The 22,110-nt window shown below is 47.1% G+C and overlaps 4 protein-coding genes across 4 annotated transcripts; 2 read left to right on the top strand and 2 right to left on the bottom strand.

The window, feature by feature from the left end:
• Window positions 1-339: 339 nt before the first annotated feature.
• I203_100594 (uncharacterized protein) lies at window positions 340-4,865 on the bottom strand (the record flags this gene model as incomplete). The annotated part of the gene is made up of 8 exons (XM_065516686.1): window positions 340-467; window positions 531-795; window positions 861-2,305; window positions 2,359-2,442; window positions 2,499-2,683; window positions 2,736-3,824; window positions 3,881-4,107; window positions 4,164-4,865. 8 exons carry the CDS (start codon window positions 4,863-4,865, stop codon window positions 340-342), a joined length of 4,125 nt encoding a protein of 1,374 aa, XP_065373504.1.
• Window positions 4,866-5,356: 491 nt separating this feature from the next.
• I203_100593 (uncharacterized protein) lies at window positions 5,357-5,736 on the top strand (the record flags this gene model as incomplete). Its single annotated transcript, XM_019150419.1, has 2 exons — window positions 5,357-5,468; window positions 5,528-5,736. 2 exons carry the CDS (start codon window positions 5,357-5,359, stop codon window positions 5,734-5,736), a joined length of 321 nt encoding a protein of 106 aa, XP_019000385.1.
• A 952-nt stretch (window positions 5,737-6,688) lies between these two features.
• On the top strand, window positions 6,689-9,280 carry I203_100592 (uncharacterized protein; the record flags this gene model as incomplete). The annotated part of the gene is made up of 5 exons (XM_065516685.1): window positions 6,689-6,746; window positions 6,828-7,522; window positions 7,640-7,759; window positions 7,822-8,138; window positions 8,224-9,280. 5 exons carry the CDS (start codon window positions 6,689-6,691, stop codon window positions 9,278-9,280), a joined length of 2,247 nt encoding a protein of 748 aa, XP_065373503.1.
• A 241-nt stretch (window positions 9,281-9,521) lies between these two features.
• On the bottom strand, window positions 9,522-21,689 carry I203_100591 (uncharacterized protein; the record flags this gene model as incomplete). The annotated part of the gene is made up of 18 exons (XM_019150417.1): window positions 9,522-9,629; window positions 9,683-9,817; window positions 9,884-10,077; window positions 10,138-10,315; window positions 10,371-10,680; window positions 10,732-10,934; window positions 10,997-11,197; window positions 11,266-11,871; window positions 11,932-12,219; window positions 12,289-14,958; window positions 15,019-17,131; window positions 17,185-18,308; window positions 18,361-19,577; window positions 19,633-20,227; window positions 20,282-20,410; window positions 20,464-21,141; window positions 21,199-21,362; window positions 21,425-21,689. 18 exons carry the CDS (start codon window positions 21,687-21,689, stop codon window positions 9,522-9,524), a joined length of 11,178 nt encoding a protein of 3,725 aa, XP_019000383.1.
• Window positions 21,690-22,110: the final 421 nt, after the last annotated feature.

Here is a 22,110-nt window from a genome sequence, read left to right as displayed (position 1 = left end):
TATTCATGGCGTATGGACTAAAAGATCTATCACCTTGACACGGAACCAAGGACTCTGGGTCGCTTGGGAAAACATTGTTGCTTTTGTATGATCTAGTACTTTTGCGTTTGTACATTATTACCTGAGTATCATGAAGATTTTATCTTTGTATGTATTAGCATGAGCATATCTGCATAGTGAATACACAAAATATGCATATGAGGGATCTATATTAAGGCATATAGAAAAATGTGTATGTTTACCTCGATTCTGTATTGTCAGTCGTGAATAGTCGTTTCGGCTGTGATTCATCGTATATCGTGACCCGCTTCTACTATGTCTCATCAAACTTTCTCCTTCTCAACTGGATGGATGTTGTGGATGTTGAGGTTGACCGTTCTTCTGAACATTCGAAACTATATTTCCTAGTCTCCTATAATCTCTCAACAACGCACCAATCTCTGAGATCTTGATATCTCCCACATCGCCTGCGAGAAAGACAACACATATCAGTATTCGTCAGGGACTACGACTGACATGAAGCAGCTTACAGTTCATAAACCTATCTAACGGTCCATCATTCTCGCTCAACTCCACACCTGAGTTGTTCTTAGATAGCGGTAATGACGACATACTACCTCTAGGTGAACGAGAGCGTGATCGTATAGAATCCAAATTGCTCAGGATCGATCCTCTCCTCCCATGAGTTTGAGGTTGTTTGGTTTCCTGGTCTTTAGTTCCGTTACCTGGTGTATGAGATGAAGGCAATGAAGCTGATATTGATCTTGGAGTCAAATTGGCGAGGAAGGTCGATGCCTGTTTCATAAAAAGTTGCGTGAGCTGATCTGACTCTTGCTCTTTAGGAGGATCCGGCAACTCACTTTACTTGGTGCAGGAGCAGGTATATTGTCCTCCGTAGCTTTAATATCATTCTCCGTACTGTTAGTTGGAGAAGATACAGCCGGACTGCTCAACCTGCCCAAAACACCGATCGAAGCCAACCTGTTACTTAAGCTGACTCTCTCTTTCACCTCCTCTTTCAGCCCCTTTCCATTTTTGCTCTGCTCTTCTCCTGCTGGTTCGTTCTCATCCACCTCATGTTCCTCATCGGATCCACTACCATCTTCATCTGAAGAGTAATACTCGTTCGATCGTTCCCTTAAAGAAGCGGGTCTTGAATTCGACGAAACCTCTTGTAATTCCTGATTACCTCCCCAGACTTGCTCTGAAGCGCGTGAATTTGCTCTTGATCGATTCCTGGCGGCTGCGGCGGCAGCGATTGAAGCGACACTCGCAGTCACACTAGCTAGTGAGAACGTTGAAGCACCTCTAGGTCGCATTTCGGGTCTGTTCTCACTTTCCGCAGATGAAGTTTCTATACCGGAGGAATCGGGATTCGGTGCTGATCCATTACCCATCAGTCCTCTCAGAGCCATCCAAGAAGAATCGACCACTCCCGTTATCACTTTATTCGCTGATCCAGCCGCTGTACCTGCCAATTCACCCACTTGGAATACCCTACCTCGCAACCTTGAAGAGGCTGAGGCGATCGATGCCGCATCTGCGTTACTTTCGTCGAGGTAATTCAAGCCTATAGGCGATAAATCGGCAATTGACATGACCCTATCTGACTGTCCGCCTAGTCCTAATTCAGCCAAATCAACATGCTCAAGGAATTCTACGACAGCTGTAAGATTGACTATCGCGTAGCTCGCTTCCCCTGTCAGGCAGATGGCAGATCGGTATCGTCGGAGATACATGAGCTGTGAGGCTAGTTGCGGTGGATTGGACTTGACAACAGAGTAGATGATGATTGGCAAGATGAGATCGGCACCAGAAGTCCCAGGTCTGCCAGTTGTAGCTGTAGCTGCTTTGGGTGGTGGTACAGAGCTGTTGGACGACTCGGTCGTTTCTCGACTCCTGGATGGAGTGAGTGTTATGACTGAATCTGACATTGCTTGTCTGAGCTGATCCGGTTCAGGTTGGAGATCGGCAGTCGATTCGTTCAACACGAGTTGAGGTACAGAAGGACTTTTCTGCATGATCGGCTTGGGAGTGGCCCCAATATCGCCTCCTATCGCATTCAACGGATCGGAAGACTCTGACAAGGATGGTGATACATTCGAATGCTTATGGTCGATGTCTAATAAAGCATTCTGTGATAAGGGCGATGTCATTGTTGATTCAGTCTCGGGAATAGATGTTGTAGGCGGTTCTCCACCAGGAGTATTGCTGTGTGTATCACGGGCGCTAGTTTCGCCCTGTGGAGGGCGATACGGCTCCCCTTCAGGTCGAAGCTCCACATTAGGCATCCGAGCAAGACCATCTATATTTATGGTGAGTAAGGAAGCGTGACTATGAGCCTGAAGAAAAACTTACCGACCACGATCTTATGTGCTTTGATGAGGACGCTGGCCTTGTCTTTCGGTGTCAAGCAATCGCTTCCGGACAATTTCTGGAATTCTAGATAATCACACTGTGTTAGAGCACTTCGAGCGGTAACATCATGATGAGCTTACCATGTCCAATATCGTCGACGATGTCCGTCAAGCCCTTCGCGATGGCACCTTCCGGCTCCTCGCCCTCGGGCCTAGTGATCAAGCCTAAGTGATCCAGTGATAGGTCCAGCATATTTAACGCTGCTATACGAGAAGCGAGCGCTTCGTCGTGTCTTGCATCATCCGATTCGAGCGGCGAGAATAATCTGTTCATGCTGTTAGCCAGACTGGCTCAAATACTATGAAAGAAAGGCTCACCTATTATACAGCAACCTGCAAACCACAGCTTCAACCTTTTCTGTACCTTCGCTAGCTTCTTTCTCGACCTGTTCTTCTTTCTCCAGCCTATCTTTCTCTTTCTTCTCTTTGGCAGATTCTTCAACTCCCTCAGCTGACATACTCTGGCCGTGAGCTGCTCTTCCCCAAGGTACATTACCACTCCCCTTCCTCTTCAGCCCGTCGGATCCTTCAGATCTGTAATGTGAGATCAAATCATCGTATATACCCTCCATAAAATCTTGCAATCTCTCTCCTGTAGTGGTAGGATCGTAAAAATCCAATACAGCTATATTATCTACATCATGGGAATGTCCTTTATGATTTTTGAGTAGGTCATCACCTTGGGATGATGGACAGGCATTCGCTAATACAAGCTTGACGACCTTTTCTATAACTTTGTCCGGTAACTTTGCTAGCACTTCTCGAATGTGAGATCTGATCGCTTTGGTCAGGGTCTTATGGGTTTCATGATACCTTATAGGTCGAGAAACGGTATAAGCTGTGACTTGATAGCCTTCTCCGTGGGCAAGCGAGATTGATGCGGTGTCAGACATGATCGAAGCGTTATCACCGTGATCAAATGTAAGGAGAGATGCCGGCTTGGGGGAAGCTGGAGTTGGTGACGATGGCCTACTACCTACATGTGGGCGTGACGGTGAGAGAGGCCTGTCTGGTGTCAGAGTGTTGTCGGCTTTGAGAGATGGAGAAGGAGGTGCGGGTGGATGTATGCTGACTGGAGAGGAGCTGAGAGCGGGACTAGGAGCGTTTGATGATCCTCCAAATAATGAGGCAAAAGGGTTTATTCGCCCTAATTTACCTGGAGGAGGCTTTTCTTTCTCCTTTGTCTCGTTGCTTGCTGCGGGGCCCGTCTTTGATGGAGGCGGAAACGGAAGGATGGCTGTCTCTTTAGATAAGGTAAAAGTTGGAAATAAGGAAGAGGAGGAAGGTGAAGATGTAGTATGAGTAGGCCTGAGTGTAGATAGAACACTCTGTCGAGTAGTGGCATCGCGAAGGTCACGGATGAGAGGTGAGTCAGAAGGGACGGTGGATTCGAATGATACAATATCGCTAAGGGTGATTGTCAGCCTCAAGATCGACATGAAGGTCAATCACGATGTACGTACTTCTGGATGGTACCAATCATACCTGACATAGTGACAAATACGCTAACACTGTCCATTGTGGAAGGTTTCTCGTCGCTCGAAGCTTGCGACGCGTTACCAGGTTGTTTGGAAGTGAAGGAGGAAGAGGCCAAAGGGACAGGTGGCGCGATGAAAGCAACATGATCTTTAAGTGTTTGAGGGGTCATCGGAAGTGACGAAGACGGCGTGGTGGGAAGGAGCAGGACAGCCTATGGATGGAAGTATTAGCTTGGTACTTGATGACATACAGAGTTGTCCGACCGACCTTTCCTCCCATGAGTATTCTCAACAGATCACCCCAATCCCCTCCTTCTCCAGCTTTGGCCCTTCCCAATTGACCTTTGTCGAAGATGGCATCTATCATCGACATACCCATACTTCCATTACCGAGACCTATTCTCTGGGCGGCAGCTTTCAGACTCTGTATTTGAAGCCTACTTGTGAGGACAGATGATGCAGGAAGGTTTGGTGCGGATGAGAGAGCTGAGTAGTCAGCTTGAGCGGGTGGATCAGAAGTCGAAGGGGGTAGTGCGAAGGTAGTAGATGTGGAGGTTGACGTAGTCGGTGGCGCTGAGACTATCGCAGTTGGAGTTACAGGCGAGGTAGATATACTTGATGTGGCTGGCTGCGTACTTGGAGATGCTATACCTGATGGACCAAAGATGCTGGCTGCACTACCTGCTGAGCCTATACCACCACCATGACGCTGTCTAGGCTTGTAAGGGAGATTCGTCAATTCGGCAGCACCTGATTTGGCGGACCATGATCCGCTAGATTTGTGGGTCAAGTGAGGAGCAGACGCGTCCGAAGGAGCCAGTTCGGAGGTAGGCAAGTTGAGAGATGACGTCGATGCACCAAGTAGAGGGTGGGTGAGTGGTTCGATGGGTGTATTGGACGGTCGCGGAGAACGAGAGGCTCGACCCAGACTTAGGGAAGAGAAAAGACTTGGTTTCGGTTGATCCGTCATGACGCGGAAGGCATGGAATAGAAGATACCGCCAAGATCGTCTTTCTGTCTATAGGGCAGGCCAGATGCGTTACACTCGTCTGTCTGCGATGTCAAGGCATGTGAGGGTGAGGACGAGAGATAAAATCACAGTCAGATAGATAAGATTATAGACCAGAGAGTACTCGAGTATCTCAGCTTTCGTGGACTTTGCTGATGACGTGCACCACGTGAGATACACATGGGACAAACCACAGATCGGTTAGGCGCCAAGTGGCTCTTATTTCGCCAGCCTAACCAACAAGGAGGCACCGGCCGCAATCCGGTCCGAATGTGTGCTGCCAATCCGAAAGATTCGGCAAGTCACGGTGGATCCATATCACTCATATCCATCTGTGCTCGGAAGAGTGAGACGGAGAAGAGTAATATATAACCAGTGATAGTGCATCAGATTTCACTCTCCTCCATCAACCTCGCACCTCCATCGGACAGATCCCCCACTCGAAATACACCATGCCTAGATTTCTTGTGTACGCTCCAGACTACCCCGATCACCTCGCTCAGCGATACGCTGTCCGGCCTGAACATCTCGAGAGGGGTTCGAAAGATCCTAAGGGTATGATGCGTGAGTCACATGTCCATTGCGTAGTTTATATCCGTGCTGATACAATGACCGTCTGGCAGTCTACAGCGGTCCTTTAGCTCCTAGACCCGGAACTGCCCAACGAAATACGACTCTTCCAGAGGGTCAACTGAACATCGCCGGAAGTTTCATGGTGTACCAGATGAACTCTCTCGAAGACGTCTGGGATAGGTTGAAGGAAGATGTATATTGGAGAGCGAATATCTGGGATAAGGAGAAGCTTATCGTCGAAGAGTTAATAGACGTATGATCGTAAGTAAATCAATCCTTCTATATGATCATTTAGAATTATAATCTGATTGGCCTGGTCATAGTATTTCCAGTAGTTTTCAAAGTCTACGAAAAGTCGAATAACCGTGAGAAGGATCTTGAGTCAGAAATGCATAACTGTGTGTCATACTGCGCTCACTGTCAGAAGATGCAGCATCCCCTGTGCTTATCCTAATCGGAGTTATTGACTCCCTATCTAGTTGAATTTTCATCCTATCACCCCTTTCTCCTTTATTACTATGACGATCCAAAGGGCCCTCCAGAAAATGGTCCGGCCGATCATCGCTATCTATTTACTCACAATTCTAGACTCGATTGGCTGACTCGCTTTCGCTTCAATCACAAAGGATCTTTTCCACTGACCGACTATCATTCTATCTGAGTCGATCATGTTGCGCAATATAGGCATATCCGATGTGGGCGGTGGTCCCATACGCGCTGAGCAACGACGATCCTTTTATTGAGCATCTCCTCATATGACGTCCAATGACCAATCCCCCTGCTGAGCACGGAGGGTACGGAGAAACTATGGTGGACGATCCTTTTGGTCGAATGATCTCAAAGGAGCATCCCCCTTTGTGGGTATTCTAACCTGTAGACAAGCGTTGAAGACAGTAGAAGTATGATTGAAAAGGAGCGAGACTCGATGGTTAACCTTTTTTCCCACCTCTCTAAGATAATTCATCTCGAAAGGATTTATAACCTTTCATCACTGCAGGAAGAAGATCCATTTGAAAGGGTCAATCTTACTTACGAGACTAGTGCACGTACCATTGTACCAGTAAAGCACAAGCTGGGCATAGTTGCTAGACTCGTGCTCTAGCGAATTGTCAATAAACCCTCCTCAAAAAAGTGAGAAAAAAGAGACTTACCTTCACCGCACTCCTTTGCCAACCCCTACTGATACAGTACGAAGGAAGCGACGAGCAAAGATGACTTCGAGCTCACACTCAAGTCATCCGGGATCCATCGCGAGTCAGGCGCCATCATGTGAGTCAGCATGTCCTATTTTCCACCAGAGACGATGTGAACTATATGGTCAATAATGCTGATATAGTTATGGATGCTCAGTAGCAGCATCGCGAGAGAGCTCAGTGATCTCCAGCCCACCTACCGAGCTTTCGCAGCCTCTTCCCGAGAATGTAGAGCCCGAAAACAGAGACCAAGCCCGGACGCCTTCGGGCTCACCTCCTAATTTACCTCTACCCCTACCTCAAATGCCAGCGATGGTCCGAAGAGTCTCTCAATTATCCAACGCAGCCTCTAGCGACTCTTCGAATTCGGCATTGATCAAGGATGATTTACCATTAGTACAAGTAATTGATCAATCGGGTAAAGAAATTATCGATCCTGCTTTACGAGATGAAGGTGTGATACCTTCTATCAGAAGCGATTCCAATCAGTTGGCACCGATGGGCGATTCACAATTACCTTCGATCCCTTTAACCCAATGGTCAAGTCTACCTTCATTGAACATCTATGCCGCTGGAGCTGGGACCGATACTCAGCCGTCAACTCAGACCAACTCGCCAACCTCACCGAACGGCTTGTGGCCTTCTTCTTTCGGGAGCTATAACAACAGTCTAAGGGATTTCGGATCTTCTCTGGGCGGGGATACACCGGATAAAGGTCTGAGCGGTGATGACAATGGTTCAGAGAGCGGGTTCGATTTTGGCAATCGATTTGCGAAAGATGTAAATGATGATGACACCGATAATACCGGGGCTGGTGTACCTGCTCCGAAAAAGAAAAGTCATGCCAGGAAGGTGAGTTGCTGTTCTTTTCGCGCACATCATCGGTACAAGAGTTTTCACAGTGTCATATACTGTAGCTCGTTGAATCAGGCGATATGACCACTCACAATTATGCTTGCTACATCTTAGCAACCTGAAGGACATATCAAACGAGCCAGAAATGCTTTTATCCTTTTCAGAAAGCACATTACAGATTCCAACTTGATCCCACCCAGTGTCGAAGTGAAACATCAAAACATATCTGTAGTTGTAAGTATCGCCACTGTGTGAATTAACAATACATTGCTGAATATCCTCGGATCCTTCTTCAGGCCGCTAAGATGTGGAAAGAAGCACCGTTGGAAGTCCGAGCGAAGTTTAACGAGCAAGCTCGTTTGGAGAAAGAAGAACATGCTCGTAAATATCCAGGATATCGCTACCAACCTGTATTCCGACGGACCGACATCATTAGAAGGCGAGTCAGGAAAGATCCAGCTGAAGATGAGAAGGTAGATGCGGTAGCTGAAGCATTGATTAAAGGTAAATCAGGTGATAAGCTTGAAAAGGAAATCAAAGATCAAATCATCCAAAAGGGGAATGAATCTGATAGTGCTCAAAGTGAGATGAGTAGTAGTTCCAGGTCAAGAAGGTGAGCTCTTTATGTCTGCGTCTCCTTCTCCACCATCGCAAGATATCAGCACCGACTAATGGGATTTGGTGGCATCATCGTTTAGCCGTCGTAGAAGGGATACAGGACAACTTTCTAAAGGAGCCATCCGAGCTCAAAAAGCACAAGCTCGAGCCAAACAAATGAGGCAAAACCTCCTCGGCACAAACCTATTGAACATGTCATTATACAATGCCGCCACTAATCGATTAGCCAACTCGTCTTCTTCAGCTCACCCCCACCAATCTCAGCAATACCAACAAGCAGCAGCAGCAGCGACGGCGGCCTACAGCGGATATCCAGCTGGGGGAGGTGGGTATGGGATGTACCCGCTCGATCAATCCAACTACGTTACCTCGGTTGGGTACGATATCGACGGTAGACCCATTCAGATGGTCGCTCAAGCTGCTCCTGTACCCGGTGCTGGTGCTGGTGGGGGATATTCCAATGACATGTACGGTGGTACTGTTCACAATGTATTGTCGACCGAGAATAACTTTTTAGGTCAAGATCATCCTGAGATGTACAGATTACCTCCCTTAGAAGGTATGGTAGATGTCAATAACCATGCGGGACAAGCTGCAACAGGATACGAAACGTGGCAAACTCAACCGGGAGGCAATGGTGAATATTGGGATCAACAGCCATTACCTGGTCTATCGTATGATCCACATGCGGTAGGTCCGTCGGCAGGAGATGAATACTACAATACATCGTTTGGCGATCAAGGTATACCCGGGGCAGATCCATCGGGGATGATAGAGCCTAACGGATTGGAATACAGATTACCACCTTTGATGAGTATTCCCCGTGATGGTCAAAACAGTAATGGAAGACCAGGCGATCTTATTGCCTCTCAATATGCCAGAGAACATACCTCCTCGCATCACTCTGAATCAAGCTCAGGCGAAAAGGCAAGAGAAGAACGAACATCGAAAGAAGGTCAACCGCAACAATCACAACAGACTCCTTCAGGTCATGTATTGTTCAACGAGAGATTGTTCGACGGTGCGTTAGGTAGCGCCGGTTTATCGGACAAGAGAAACGGCGGGTCTGGGTTGGATGATGGTTTGGGTATATTCGACCAGGCGATGGAACAAGCTGGTGATTTAGGTAATTGGTAAATGGTGATAACCTTTGAAGATGATAGTACAGTAATGACAACTTGGGATCGTAATGTCTGATGTTTCATGTTATAGAGGCTTTCTAGATACAATCTTTGTAACATAGTCATTCACAATGCATATACATATCATGTTCATTTTATTGACTCTCAAACTAATTGTACAACAGGAGAGAAAACATGAAGTAGTGTATTGTAGAGAAAGACGACCTGTAGTTGAGTGAAAGAAGGAAGCTGAAGAACTAGAACCAAGCCATATAAGTTTCGCTCATTTGAGCCAAGTTCAACGGCGCCGTAGCTTGTGATATGAGAGTCACAATGGCGTGCACAGCGGGCGAAGCATTGGGTGTCTGAACGAGAGATCAGCTCGAATACCTTGTTCAACCATAGAACCAAGACTCACTTTATCTTTGTTATCACCAATATAGCCCATTGTACCTGCTCGTCTGATGAAGTTATCCACATTCCTGTAAACGTGATTTATAAGAGGACTATCTTGTCTTGAATCCTTCATATAGGTGTTATGCCAAATAAGCAGCTATAACAAAGATTGTCAGTCAGCTACCGAACTGCCGTATGATGTATGAAGGTGGCCATGACTGACCTCATCTCGAACGAATAAGCATAAGGTGCCAGATAGATCGAATTCCGGCTGAGTTAAACACCTTGCTATGGCTGTACAAGCAGCAGTGACGACACCTTCTATTCCGACTCGAGTAATGAAGTTTTGCATGTTAGGTGTGAGTCGGAATGGTACTTGTTCTTGGGATGCAATGAGAGGTTGACCAGGAGCAAAAGCTGAATCAACGAGATTGTGAATTAGCATGGTATAGCACTTGGCTCAACTATAACACGTACCAGGCAAAATCTCAGTCATATACATCAAGCCAGTCTTTCGGCTGATATAGAATCTTGATGGAGTTCGATTACTCAAGCAACATACGTATGTGAGGAACATCGTAGTAGCAGTTTGTAAAGCGAATTGTTTTCTCATAAGCCACAGAGATTCAGGAGTATCCATCGTTCGGATCATGTACTATATTTTTCCAACGATCAGCTTCGACCTGAACAGAATTTAGCAGACGACTCACCTTAGTCATGATATCCTCTGGTACCATCTTGGTTTGGACTTCTTCCATGACTTCCGCTTTAAGCTGGAAGAACCTGGGATCATTCCGCGGGACGGCGGGATCATGAAGCTGTTTGATTCTGTCGAAGTACGCCAGAGCAGTATCTTCCCTCGACATGCCTTTCGATACCGTGTGCTCTTCGAAGATGTCTTGCAAGCTGACATAGGAAGAATCGGCTTGAACGAGTCGAAGCTGAGGTGCAAGTGGAATAGCCGCCGGAAGATGGAATTGAAGGTTCCTTCGACGTGATTCTTTCCTCTTCTTCAACACGCTATGGGGACATTCAGCTCATAATTTCAACCAGCAAAGAATGCTAACTTACCTGTTCATGATTCGGAATAACTGCGTGAGACGCTCTTCTCGTCGACAATGTCGTGCAGCAGGCATTTGCACTTGGAAGGCATAGGAAGAACCGTTGTTGCCGATCATGATGATCCTTCGGAAGCAGTGTCCATGCCCTCGACCTAATTCAGCCTTTGGAGCGAATCGAGCGATCTTGATGAACTCTTCTCCTTGATCGACATGCTAGAATAGTCACAGATTAGCTCTCTGATTGATATCAGCCAAGCGTATTGATCTCGACTCACATGAACATATTGACCAGGGATCTCAACATCGTCGAATTTGGTATGATGGAATTCTGTCAGGTTACAACCGCCTTGATCAAGAGGTTGCACTTTCGGTCTGGCGTCGAGACTCTTCTCATAGTAATCTCGCCATCTCTGAAGTCGTTTGATGTATTCTCGTAATTTCGGCATATCCTTCATAAAGTCTTTCTCGATCATAGCCTGAGAAGAGGAAACGTACAGAATCGTCAATCTAATACCACTCTATATTTTGGGCGGATCTTACTCACCTTCAACTCTCCATTCAGGTTAATAGCGAATTTAGACAAGTTATCTTTTGTCTGAGCACTCAATTCCCCTTCATCGTTGGGCAACCCATTCCTTCCGCCCCATTGTTGCATAGCATCGGCCAAGAGAGCAGAGAAGAATCGATAGATATCTTCGTCCGAGTTGGGTTTGGCGCGTAGCGAAATCTGATCTACCATCTTTTCCATCGTCAGAGCCAACAAAGGGAAAGCAGTCTTGAGCATATTCATTATTTCATCGACATGATCCCAAGGTTGACGAGGTGGTGGAGCAACTTGGGTAGGAGGAGCCATAGTACCGTTAGAAGCGCCATTGGACTGCTGATCTTGACCTTGAGTTTGTTCTTCACCGTTGGCGGCAGGTGCAGCAGCAGTAGCGGCAGTATCCCCATTCTGTTCCGCTTTGACTCCTTCCTTCTTCTCTTCAGTTGGTTTCGCTTCACCTGAAATTTCTGCCGCAGCAGCAGCATTTGCGGCAGCGGCTTTAGCTTGCGCGTCAGCTCGTCGCTGAGCAGCAGCCCGCGATTGCATTTGTTGTTTCTTGATACCGACAAAGTCCTCTCGAGATACACGTAGGTGGAAGAATAGGGCCTACAGGGTGTGGCAGAAAGGATCAGCTGATGGTTTTTTGACGCCGCACGGCCGACTCACTTGAGGGAACTGCTTAGCGATACGCAATAACAATAATCTAGCTTGTTTCGCTTCTCTGTGCGAGAGCGACATGAGTAACTGAGGGATCAGAGTGATCCAATACCAAATGACCAAATCCCCTTTATAATTCTCAAAGGCTTTCGAGATCGTATTCCTACTATCGTCTAAACCGAGTAACCACAGCACGCGTAAGAGGAGTCCACGAGATTTATGATTGTTGTATAGTCCCGCAGCTTGGAGGTAACATGATACCGCACTGGAAGCTAGGATCGCTCGATCGTGGGCATACTGTTCTTGCCATTGTTCATCTGTCATCTTTGGTTTTCCAGGCTCAGGCTCAGGTGGTGGTCCAGGTACGGTCTCTGGTCTATCCCTGTATAGCTTGTCGTTGAACCTACCCCACTCAGCCCATGCTTTAGGCAAATTCATATCCATTTGGATAGCATGAGCGAATTCCGCATTCGCCTCCTCGTTCTGACCCAATCGGGAGATGAACATTCCCTTGAGAGTGAGGAATTCAGCTTTTTGAGGTGGAGCAAAGTACATCAAGTTGGTCGTACTGATGTTTTCCAAACCATCATTGAATTTATCTGGTTTCTGGAAGAAGCATAAAGCTTGTTCTCGCAGTTTCAAGAAAGCTTCGGATATTTCGATATTGGGTAACATATATATCTTGTTGAGGGATACGCTGCAGACATCGAGTAAACCATGTCTTCTAGCGACTTCACCAAATCGATTAATCATCCAGGCAGTCTCGTGGAACCCTCTATATCCGTAGGTAGCGGTATCTCCTTGAGGAATAAGCGGGTGATAAACACGAGTAACAGCTTGGAAGACATGTTGACGCCAAGCGAGAAGATCACTCCATACGCTAATATCGTCCCAGAAGTTGGGCAGTCGGTCTCGCCAGGTGGTAAAGATAGTCTTCAGATCACTATTACATCTCATCTCGAGATTCTGCTGATTGGTCATCTGGAGACTATCGAATACCTGGGCGGCTTCGGTAAGTTCGACACATTGTTGGAACATCTGAAGTAGCGGTAGATGGGCGTTGGTGATGTTCGTAGGCAAGCTAACCCATTTTCGAAGAGTGACTTGTTGCGCTTCGTCAAGAACTCGGAAGAACTCGTTTGGTGGTTCTCGTGCAAGGTGAGATCGGAGAAGAGCGACAAACGCTTCGAAAGTCTTTCGACGAGGTGTAGGGGTATCGGAGATACGAGCGATGTTCTGATCAATCATATCTCGATCGGGTGAGCTCCAGTCGGATAGCCTCCAAGCGCATTCTAACAGCAGATCAGCATCTTGATCTATTCTAGCCAATTCCGTCAGATTCTCCCAATTCTGAAGTTTTTGAGCAGATAAGATCCAGTGATCTTCCCAGAAACAGTATTCCTCTTCGGTGAAGGGTAAAAGGTTGTTTCGAGCTTTGATCTGAGCTTGTTCATACAATTCGATCGCTTTGGGCCAAAGACCATTCTGCTCATATGTAAGAGCAGCAGTGGTTTCAGGGAAGACACATCGACTTCTTGCGAGACCGTAAAACATATCTTCTTCGCAAAGCTCGGCGTAGAGTTCACTCAGAGCACTGGCGCAACTCTCTCGCAAGCCGTCGTCCGGTCGGTAGACATCGATGAGTTTCGTAAGGATTTCGAAGCCAACATACCAAGCGTTGTACGTCTTAGCAAGATATTTGACCAAAAGAGGTGGGAGGGTGATGGGAGGTCTACAAGCGAGTATTCCGTCCAGGAATGTTTGTACCACGTTGGGTTTCATTTCCACTTGTTTGCGCAGATACTCCTTAGACAGAAGCTTGACGATATACGGTGTGAAAGCCGTCTGCTGAGCACGAGTAAGCGATGACCAGCACATTGGGAATACCTCGATCCAGAGTCGGTTGGCAAGTTCATTATCCACGTGAATCAGGTTCCTGGCAGGCAAGATGATATCACCGACCGTTGCCCGACGCGCCGTATCAATGATAGGATCCGATTCCAGCGGAGTTGTGGAAGGTCGTCTCACGAGAGTCTCATCATGTGAGACTATACCAAGGATCTGGCTGAGGATCTGAGGAACCCAATAGCAGTCGGCAAGGGTGTCCCAGTTCTGTAGAGAATAGAGGTATTGCAGTCGACCATCAAGAGATCTAGGTAAGCTCTGTTCGAGTTTATCTAGGAATTTGGCTCGTTGGATGGCGTTCTTGGATTTGGTACCAAGCAAGAAAGCGGGTTCGAGCCGATGGGTGATATCCGTGCCTCGGAGCTTATCGTCCTCGTAAATCTCGTAAACAACATCCAAGTATTCTTGGAAGAGATCATCATCCCTTTGTTCAAAGACTGGCATTCGCAACAGTATACCAGCTTTCTCTTTACCATGCGCGGCACCTTCACTATCTTCGATGACCCAGTGTCTGATGAGTTGCAGGACATATCGGCATAACACTGGACTGGAAGATCGCTCGACCAGAGTAGTGATGATACTGTAAAGATGTTTTCGTTGTTCTCGAAGATCACCAACTCGATCTCTGACTATATCAAGAACGGAGATGATAAGCTTGGCCGTTGGATCGGGGTCATTGCCTTGAACGGGAGGGACCGAACTAGCAGTGTGGACTTTGACGAGATTACCAAGCACTTTGAGCAGAGCTGAGCTGATAATCTCGGACTGAAGCACCTTGGGGTGAGTCTTGAGCCACGATCGTAGGATGAACAATGTGCCGGGAAGGTTCGAGCTTGATCTTAAGCTTGCAGTGAGACCATCGTTGACGGCGTTTTGGACGAAGTTGAACAAAGCTTTCGGTTCGGGGTCTGACTCGGCATTCTCGTCCGCAGGCATCTCAGCGAAAAGATCTTCAGTAAGCTTCGCAACGACTTCGTGCAGTTCAGTCTCATCAGATGTCCAGACTTTTTCTAACAATTTGGATAAGAGTCCTAGGTTCGCTTTGACCCAATGAGAATCTCGTACGGCAGCAGCAGCCGCGATAACCTCGGTAGAGTTGGCAATACCTGTACGGGTGTTGTCATTAATATCCTATATAACACGGATCATCAGCATGGCTTCGAAGATTCAATCGATCACTGGCAGACCTACCTGCGTCATAGTTCTTTGGAAGAATCCAAGTTTGACATGCACATTAGGCAGACCTTTCGGACCAAGGATCTCCTTGAACAGATCTAAAGCTCTTCTGGTCAGACCATTCCTGGTGACAGACTCGGTGGAAGTCGAGACCAATCTAAGCAGATGAGCAGTCATCAACTCTCTGACTTGTCCAGGGGCCGCCCATCCTCCCCCACTACTTCCAGAAACGGCTGTACCGGCTCTATCGACTCTTTGTCTTTTCACTGGAGAAGCCTCAGTCAGATGATCACTTGATCTTTTGGGTCCTTCGTCAATCTCCATAGCTTCCGCATCTCTAGCTGCCATTCGTTTTCTCTCCCAATTGAATATCAATTCGACGATGTCAACTGTCAATTTCTTATTCTCTGGAGTAGCAGCCTGAACGAAAGCGAGTTTTGAGAGAGAGTTGGCGACATGTGGAACATAGAGCTCTCGATAATCGTAGAATAGGTCAGGGTGGTTGACGAGCAATTCACAAACCGTTACTAATTGGTTCGTAGCGTGACCTTCTTCAATGAGTACAGTCCGAAGTAATTTGGCCCATTCTGGTGTACCGCTCGCAGGAGGCGGATCTCGAACAGTCAATGACGACGCAAGCGTATCGATAGCTTGCCTGTACAAAGTTCGATTATCGGTTTCTTTCAATCGTAAAACACCTGTCCAAGTGAGTCGAACAAATTTGACTGGAGTCTCGTATGTAACCATGAATCTAGCTGCCAAGACGTACGCCATGAGTTTGACGGTAGGCTCAAGAAGGTTAATACCCATCCAAGCGAGCTTGAAGATCTCTTTCCTAGCTTCGTTGACTTTAGCACTACAATGTTGCACGAGTAAGGTGGTTAGAGCGAATACCTCGATAAGGTGGGTGTCTTCTCGTTGTTTGGCAGCCACACTAGCAGCAAGAGGTCTCCACATGAGATTGACAATTTTCTGAATGAGTTGAGGTGAGATAATAGATTGATCCGCATCCGGTTGAGAGAAGTGTACGCGCAAGGTTGGGTTGATGATCACTCGAAGGGCGTTGGTCTTGAATGCCCACGATACTTCATCTTCCTCGTATAGCCCGAAGAAGTATTCGATGACCTCTTGTCGGTATTCCAGAGAATCTTGGAGAGCAACCTGTTGGTAAAGGAAGAAAGAGACGTGGGATCTTTCGAAAGAAGCTCGAACTTCGTAAGCTTCTATGACGTGGAAGAGCAGTGGGACATGTCGCTGATGTTTGAGACTGGTCATGAACATCTCGAGAAGTAACGACGGCATCTGTTGATAGTGATAACTAGTCATGTCGGACTTGAGATCTCTAGATTTCGATACAATCATTCTCCAGACATTGACCAAGGGTTCTAGGGCGGGTTCACCATCTAATACCCAATTCACCGATACCCGAGACAGCTCCCGTATCAGATGGAGTCCGGGTAATACCATTTCGATGTTTTCAGCGTCGCTGAAGCACAACTTGCATAAAGCTTCGCCTTTGCTAGCCAGCTCTTCGACCAACTTTGGCGCGCATCCCAAGGCGATGATATTTCGGTAGGTCCAGATGTACCTGGGATTTTGGATGTTGTCCAAGAGGTTTTGAGCACCGTTTTGATAATACCTATTCAGGTATTTACCAAGATTCTCGGTGAACGGACCAGGTTCGGACTGGTGAAGGGCAGATTCAACTTCCACGACGTTTGCAACGAGGTCATTAAGGTATTGGATAGCGTTGGCTGGTAACAGACGGAAGATATTGACTAATCGGGACATTCGAGAGATGTCTGGGTTATCGTCGAGCGGCGAAAACGCAGCTTTCATGAGCATTTGCTGTTCACCAAGAGTCTTGAAGTGATCTAACAGCTTGATACCAATCTCAACCTTGAAGTAATTGGTAAGAAGCTCTAGGAAACGCGCTAATCCATCAAGACCAGAAACGCTTAATCGCTTAGCGTCGGCAAGGTTGACCAGAATGGGTCGAAGACCTTGTTGTAACACATCTTTGGGAAGTTTGTTCTGTTGGTGAAGGACCTCTCGTAGACCATCGTGGGCCACATCGACAATTTCAGGATTAGTCGAATAGACGTGTTTGAAGTAGACTTGTATGATACTAAAAGTACAATTAGCAATCGGTCACCGCTGACACAGAATCATAATGCTTACCGAGATCGGAGCTGGGCCAAATTGGGTTTAAGCAGGAAGTCGGGAGCGGACATAGCGGATCTGAGCAATTTCAAACACGAAATTCTAAGATTCTTGAGCCAGTTCTCCTGTTTATGAGTAGCCGGCTTGCTGATCAAATTGGCGTCATCTACATCGGCTAACGCTAACGTCTCATGTAGGAGTCTGATGAACTCCTCTCCAGTATCGGGAACCGACGGTCTGAGGTCCATGAGGTAGGTAACGGCATTGATGTTTGCAATTTGCATTGCAAATGGCAGAGCTCGAAGCGGTTTCGAATAGATCGGACCATGTTCAGTGTTGAGCAGTTTGGCTTTCGCAATGCCCATGACGAGATCTGAGACTGATTGAGAGGTGACTTCAGCAAGAGTTTCTAAACATTCTTGAGAGGCTCGACGGGATAAGGCATTTTGACTGTTGAGCTCCGCGACGAGGGCTTCGGTGAGGCGAGACAAGCGAGGTTTGCCATCTTCCTGCGATTGGCAAGTCTTGAGGAGATGCTTGATAAGATCAATAACTTCCTCGGAAGTTCCGGGTGTATCTTTGGGAGCATCTCGGAGGCAGAACAAGAGAGCCCTGACGAAATCCAATTCAAAGTCTATGATCATCTTCCTGCTGAGATCGATCTTGTGGACAAAGGCGGACATAGCGGTGACACCAGCCATCTTCTTGGACCAATCTTCTTCGTGACACAAGCTGACCAATCGGTGAGCAAAGAACGCAACCATACGTTCGAAGGATCGAGAACCGTCGACCTTTCCAGCGAAAATTGGACTAAAAGCGAGTTCCTTGAAGTCGGTGACGATCGTTGCTAGCAGATCACTCAAGCCAGGTCGCTCGACGGGCTTCGAATCATGCAAAGTAGCGACAAAACAATCTGATAAAGCATTCGTCAAAGGTAAGAATCGTTTGCGAGAGTTATCGGGGAACGGTTTAGCGTTAGGATCAGGAGTCTCCGTTCGTCCGAGCTCAAGAGCGAATGCTCGTCGACAGAGATTTCGTACGAACTCAAGAGCTTTCTCGCCTATCTTCGGCTGACCGCAGGCAATGAACAGACCAGTCATTACTCGCTGGAAAGTATCATTGCCTTCGGGACTAGGGGCGTTCTATAGATCGGATTATTAGCAAAGTCCAGGTGATCCTCAGGACCCAACTTACCTCCTGGAATATGGTCAAAGCCGAATACATCAATACCTGTAAAGCATCTTCACGTAGAATCTGACCTTCGTCCGCAAGCACCGTACTAGCTGTCGAGACCAACGGAGCAAGCTGAAGTTGATGTCTTGAGCCGTCAAATGTGATAGGTGAATTTAATCGATCGGTGAAAAGATTATACTCCAGCACTGTATCAACCTCTTGGAATCTTCTGTTCCTCCCACCGAGTTTGCCCAAGATCTTCAAAGCAGCATTGGCGTGATTTCTATTTGAAGGTATGGGTTTGAGAAGCTTGTGAAGAGCAGCCATGAGACTTCGTAAGACTGGTCCCATGGTAGGATCGAGGAACTCCGCGGTGAGGTTATCGATACACAATTCTAAAGTCCGCAAACCTTGACTGACAAGATCAGGACCAGCTCCTAACGCGTGGACAAGCGGTTTCATCAGATAGCTGAGATGCGGGAGAAGATTCGTCAATCGGACAGGGACTGTAAGGGTGAGTTCCACGAATAGATCACGTTGACTATCATCGGCAGCATGTTGAAGGAGGTATGCTAGATTGTCTAGCATTTCTTGCAAAATTGGCAATACCTCTTTATAAAGAGCTTCAAATCTGCCTCCTCCGATGGATCTAAATAACGCTCTGAGGATCTGGTAGTAGATGGCCGGATCTTCAGATTTGGCTGCGTGTTCGAAAGAACTCATTATAAGCTTCTGCAAGTGGGGTACCAGAACGACTTCGTTATTGGCGATGTAAGTGTTGATAGCAAGGAAAGAAATCTTGAACATCTTGAGCGTAAGAATCGCTTGGGGTTTGTCCATCGTACCTAATTCTCCCAAATTCTTCATCAGGTGTTTGAGGAGAATCGCTACTAATTGATGGGATACGCTTTCGTGTGTAATGAGCATTTGCAGGATGGGGAACACTTGCGCATTCGTTACAGCCAATTCAGTGAAGAAGGCCATATGACTCGTCCAAACCTCGGCGAATACGTGAGGTTCAAACAGGAGGAGGATCTGTGAGTGCAGCTCTAACGCTTCTTTAGGTTCGCGAGGGTCTCTGCCCATGAAATCGAATATTGCTAAGCATTTCAAACTATGCTCGAAAAACTTGCTAAGAAGTTCCCCGTCGGGTTGGGGTGCTGGGTTATCTCCTTGACGCGTGTACGTGAGGAGAGTTCGGAATGTATGGAGCAGTGTCTTGAACAAATAGCGAGATTCTGTTATCGCAGGTTAGCTGTACGCCGAAAGATCTCTTAGTAAAACATAACTCACCTCGGCAGAATGATTCCAACGATTCGTTAGCATAAGCCACCGAGTGTACCGGCATCGCCTGTTCGATTTCTCGCCATCCATTCTGTATCTTATCCTCAGCAGCTTCCTTAGCCGAATCTTCCATGCTGACATCTCCGTCCGTCTCTTCTTTGGCTTTGCCCTTGCCTTTATCCCTCAGACCGATCGCCTTCAATCTATCATGCGCTTCTGACATTGCTGTGAGCTTCTCCAAAAAGGTGAAGAATATTCCTTTGATTATTCTGGCGAATTCCTGGCTGTCTGCTTTGCTATGTATAGAGTCGATGATCGTGTTGAGCAGTTTAGCGCACATGGTCTGGATGGAACTGTTGAAAGTTGAATCGTTAAGATTGCAAGAGAAGACATAGACGACTTGGGTGAGTTGTGATAGAGGAAGGTCATTTCGGACGTGGTGTATCAGATCGGCAACGACAGAATAAGCTAAAGGTCTGAGTAATTCCCGACTTGATACTCCAGTACCAACTAAGACCCGCTCTTCGAGGAGGACATCGATGTACGGGATGAAGCAGGCTCTTGACTCGACGGTGAGGATATGTCGAGTGGCGACGAGGAGTTCCTGATAGGGCATCAGTACATCGGTAGATGTCAAGGGATCTTAGATGAAACTCACTTTTCTCGTCCCAACGTCTTCCGGTGGGCAATCTCTCAATAACCTCAAACAAGCTTCTGGAAACACATCCACATATTCCTTATTGTTCCCTTGATTTCCCCTTAACACATAGGCGAGGAAAGCCATGGTCTGCGGCACGTTAGCTGGACAGCATGGTCGCAGAAGCGAATCCACCAGCTTACCTTTACTTGAGCTTTGATCAACTCTGCATACATCTCTCTGTTTCCTATCCCACTTGCTATGCCCACAAATATTTCTCCTTTTTCTTTCGCTTCCAAGTGAGCCAGTCGCTGTGGTTCAGGTTGTATCTTGATACTATCTATGACCAAAGGGTAGAAGTCGAGCATGGCAGTTTGCATGATCTGCTTGTACGTCTGAAAAATAAGGACGACGGCGATGGGACACTCAGTGAGCACTTTGGGTGAATGAAGTGCGTGAGGGAGCATTGGATGCTGAGATGTTGATGGCTGAGGTGGATGGGGAGGCTGAGCAGGGGCAGAAGTATCGCTTGCAGGAGTTGCTGGGGCGGGGGAAGGTGCAGCCGGATTGGTACCAGCGGACACTGGTGGTTTAGATGTAGGAACAGTAGAAGAGCTAGGTCCAAACTCCTTTTCCACCACCGCTTTGGTGTTCGCATACATCTGCTTCACCAAATCCAGGAATGGTTCAATATACGGTTCCATCTGTTCTTTGTTGCTCCTCAATCCATCGATCATTATCTTGATACACAGCAGAGCGTTCTCCTCGTTCTCCAACTTCAACAATTTGATACACAGATCCATTATCGAGCTAATATGATGCCGGATTGGTTCATGGTGAGGGAGTCGTTGGAGAAAAGCGAGAAGTGTATGACGATATCGCTGATAACAAAGACGAGGATGAGTCAATGAGAAAGCCGGCTATGAGAATTAACTCACCTGTTCTATATTATCCTTCATGAACACGATTGACTTCTCCTCCCCTAAGATCGTTATCAGAGCGGGAATGAAGATTGCCAGATATTTCTCATAAAAACCAAAATCTCTTGTACTCTCCGCTGAATCTCTTAATTCGAAAGCTATCTCAAGCTTCTTCCGTATCGCTACGAACGATTATTGTGTCAGCAACCTGCCATTGCGACTTTCAAGAAGGAGATGGACTCACCGACTCCTGGTTCTAGCAGCTGTGAAGCCATAAATTCACAGTCTGATACAGTCAACGGTCCATTACTGCTGAAACTAGGTGGTGGCATGCTCATACCTCCACCTGCAGCTGAGACGGACGGTGTGGGTGTTTGACCTTGAGCATGAGGCTGACTGTCTGCGGTCGAAGGTGGATGTGAGGCTGCAGTTGATGCTTTACGGGGTCTGCCTTGACCTGGACCAGGTTTGGCCGATGGGTTTGTGGTGGATGGACCTGATGATGACATTGTGTCTCAGAGGAAGAACCGTTCAGAGAATGATCGGTTAATCGATGGGTCAATCGTTCCGGATTATTGCTGCTGCTGCTGCATCTGATTCTTTTGTTACAGTTTCTAACCTGTTTGGGGATGTCTAGGGTTGTGGAAGTGGGGATGCCGCTTGAGATGATCAGCAAGTGGAGATTACAACAATGATTGGTAGATTTATGATGATCTTGGAGGATGGAATGATGATGAAATGAGAAGACGCGAGATGGAGGTTGCTAGGGGGGGTTAAAAACAGAAAAAACAACATGCACTCGAGAATCCATCCAGGATGGTGCCTGGATCATATCGCCGTAAAACGCCGACCCTCCCCTCGACCTCTTGAGTGAATGCTGCAAGTGGAGTGAGTACCCGTAGCAGTCTATCTGATAAAGTATGTTGGATC

Source organism: Kwoniella mangroviensis (genome assembly GCF_000507465.2).
Source record: "Kwoniella mangroviensis CBS 8507 chromosome 1 map unlocalized Ctg01, whole genome shotgun sequence".
NCBI lineage: Eukaryota > Fungi > Basidiomycota > Tremellomycetes > Tremellales > Cryptococcaceae > Kwoniella > Kwoniella mangrovensis.
This window is presented reverse-complemented; position numbering and strand designations above follow the sequence as displayed.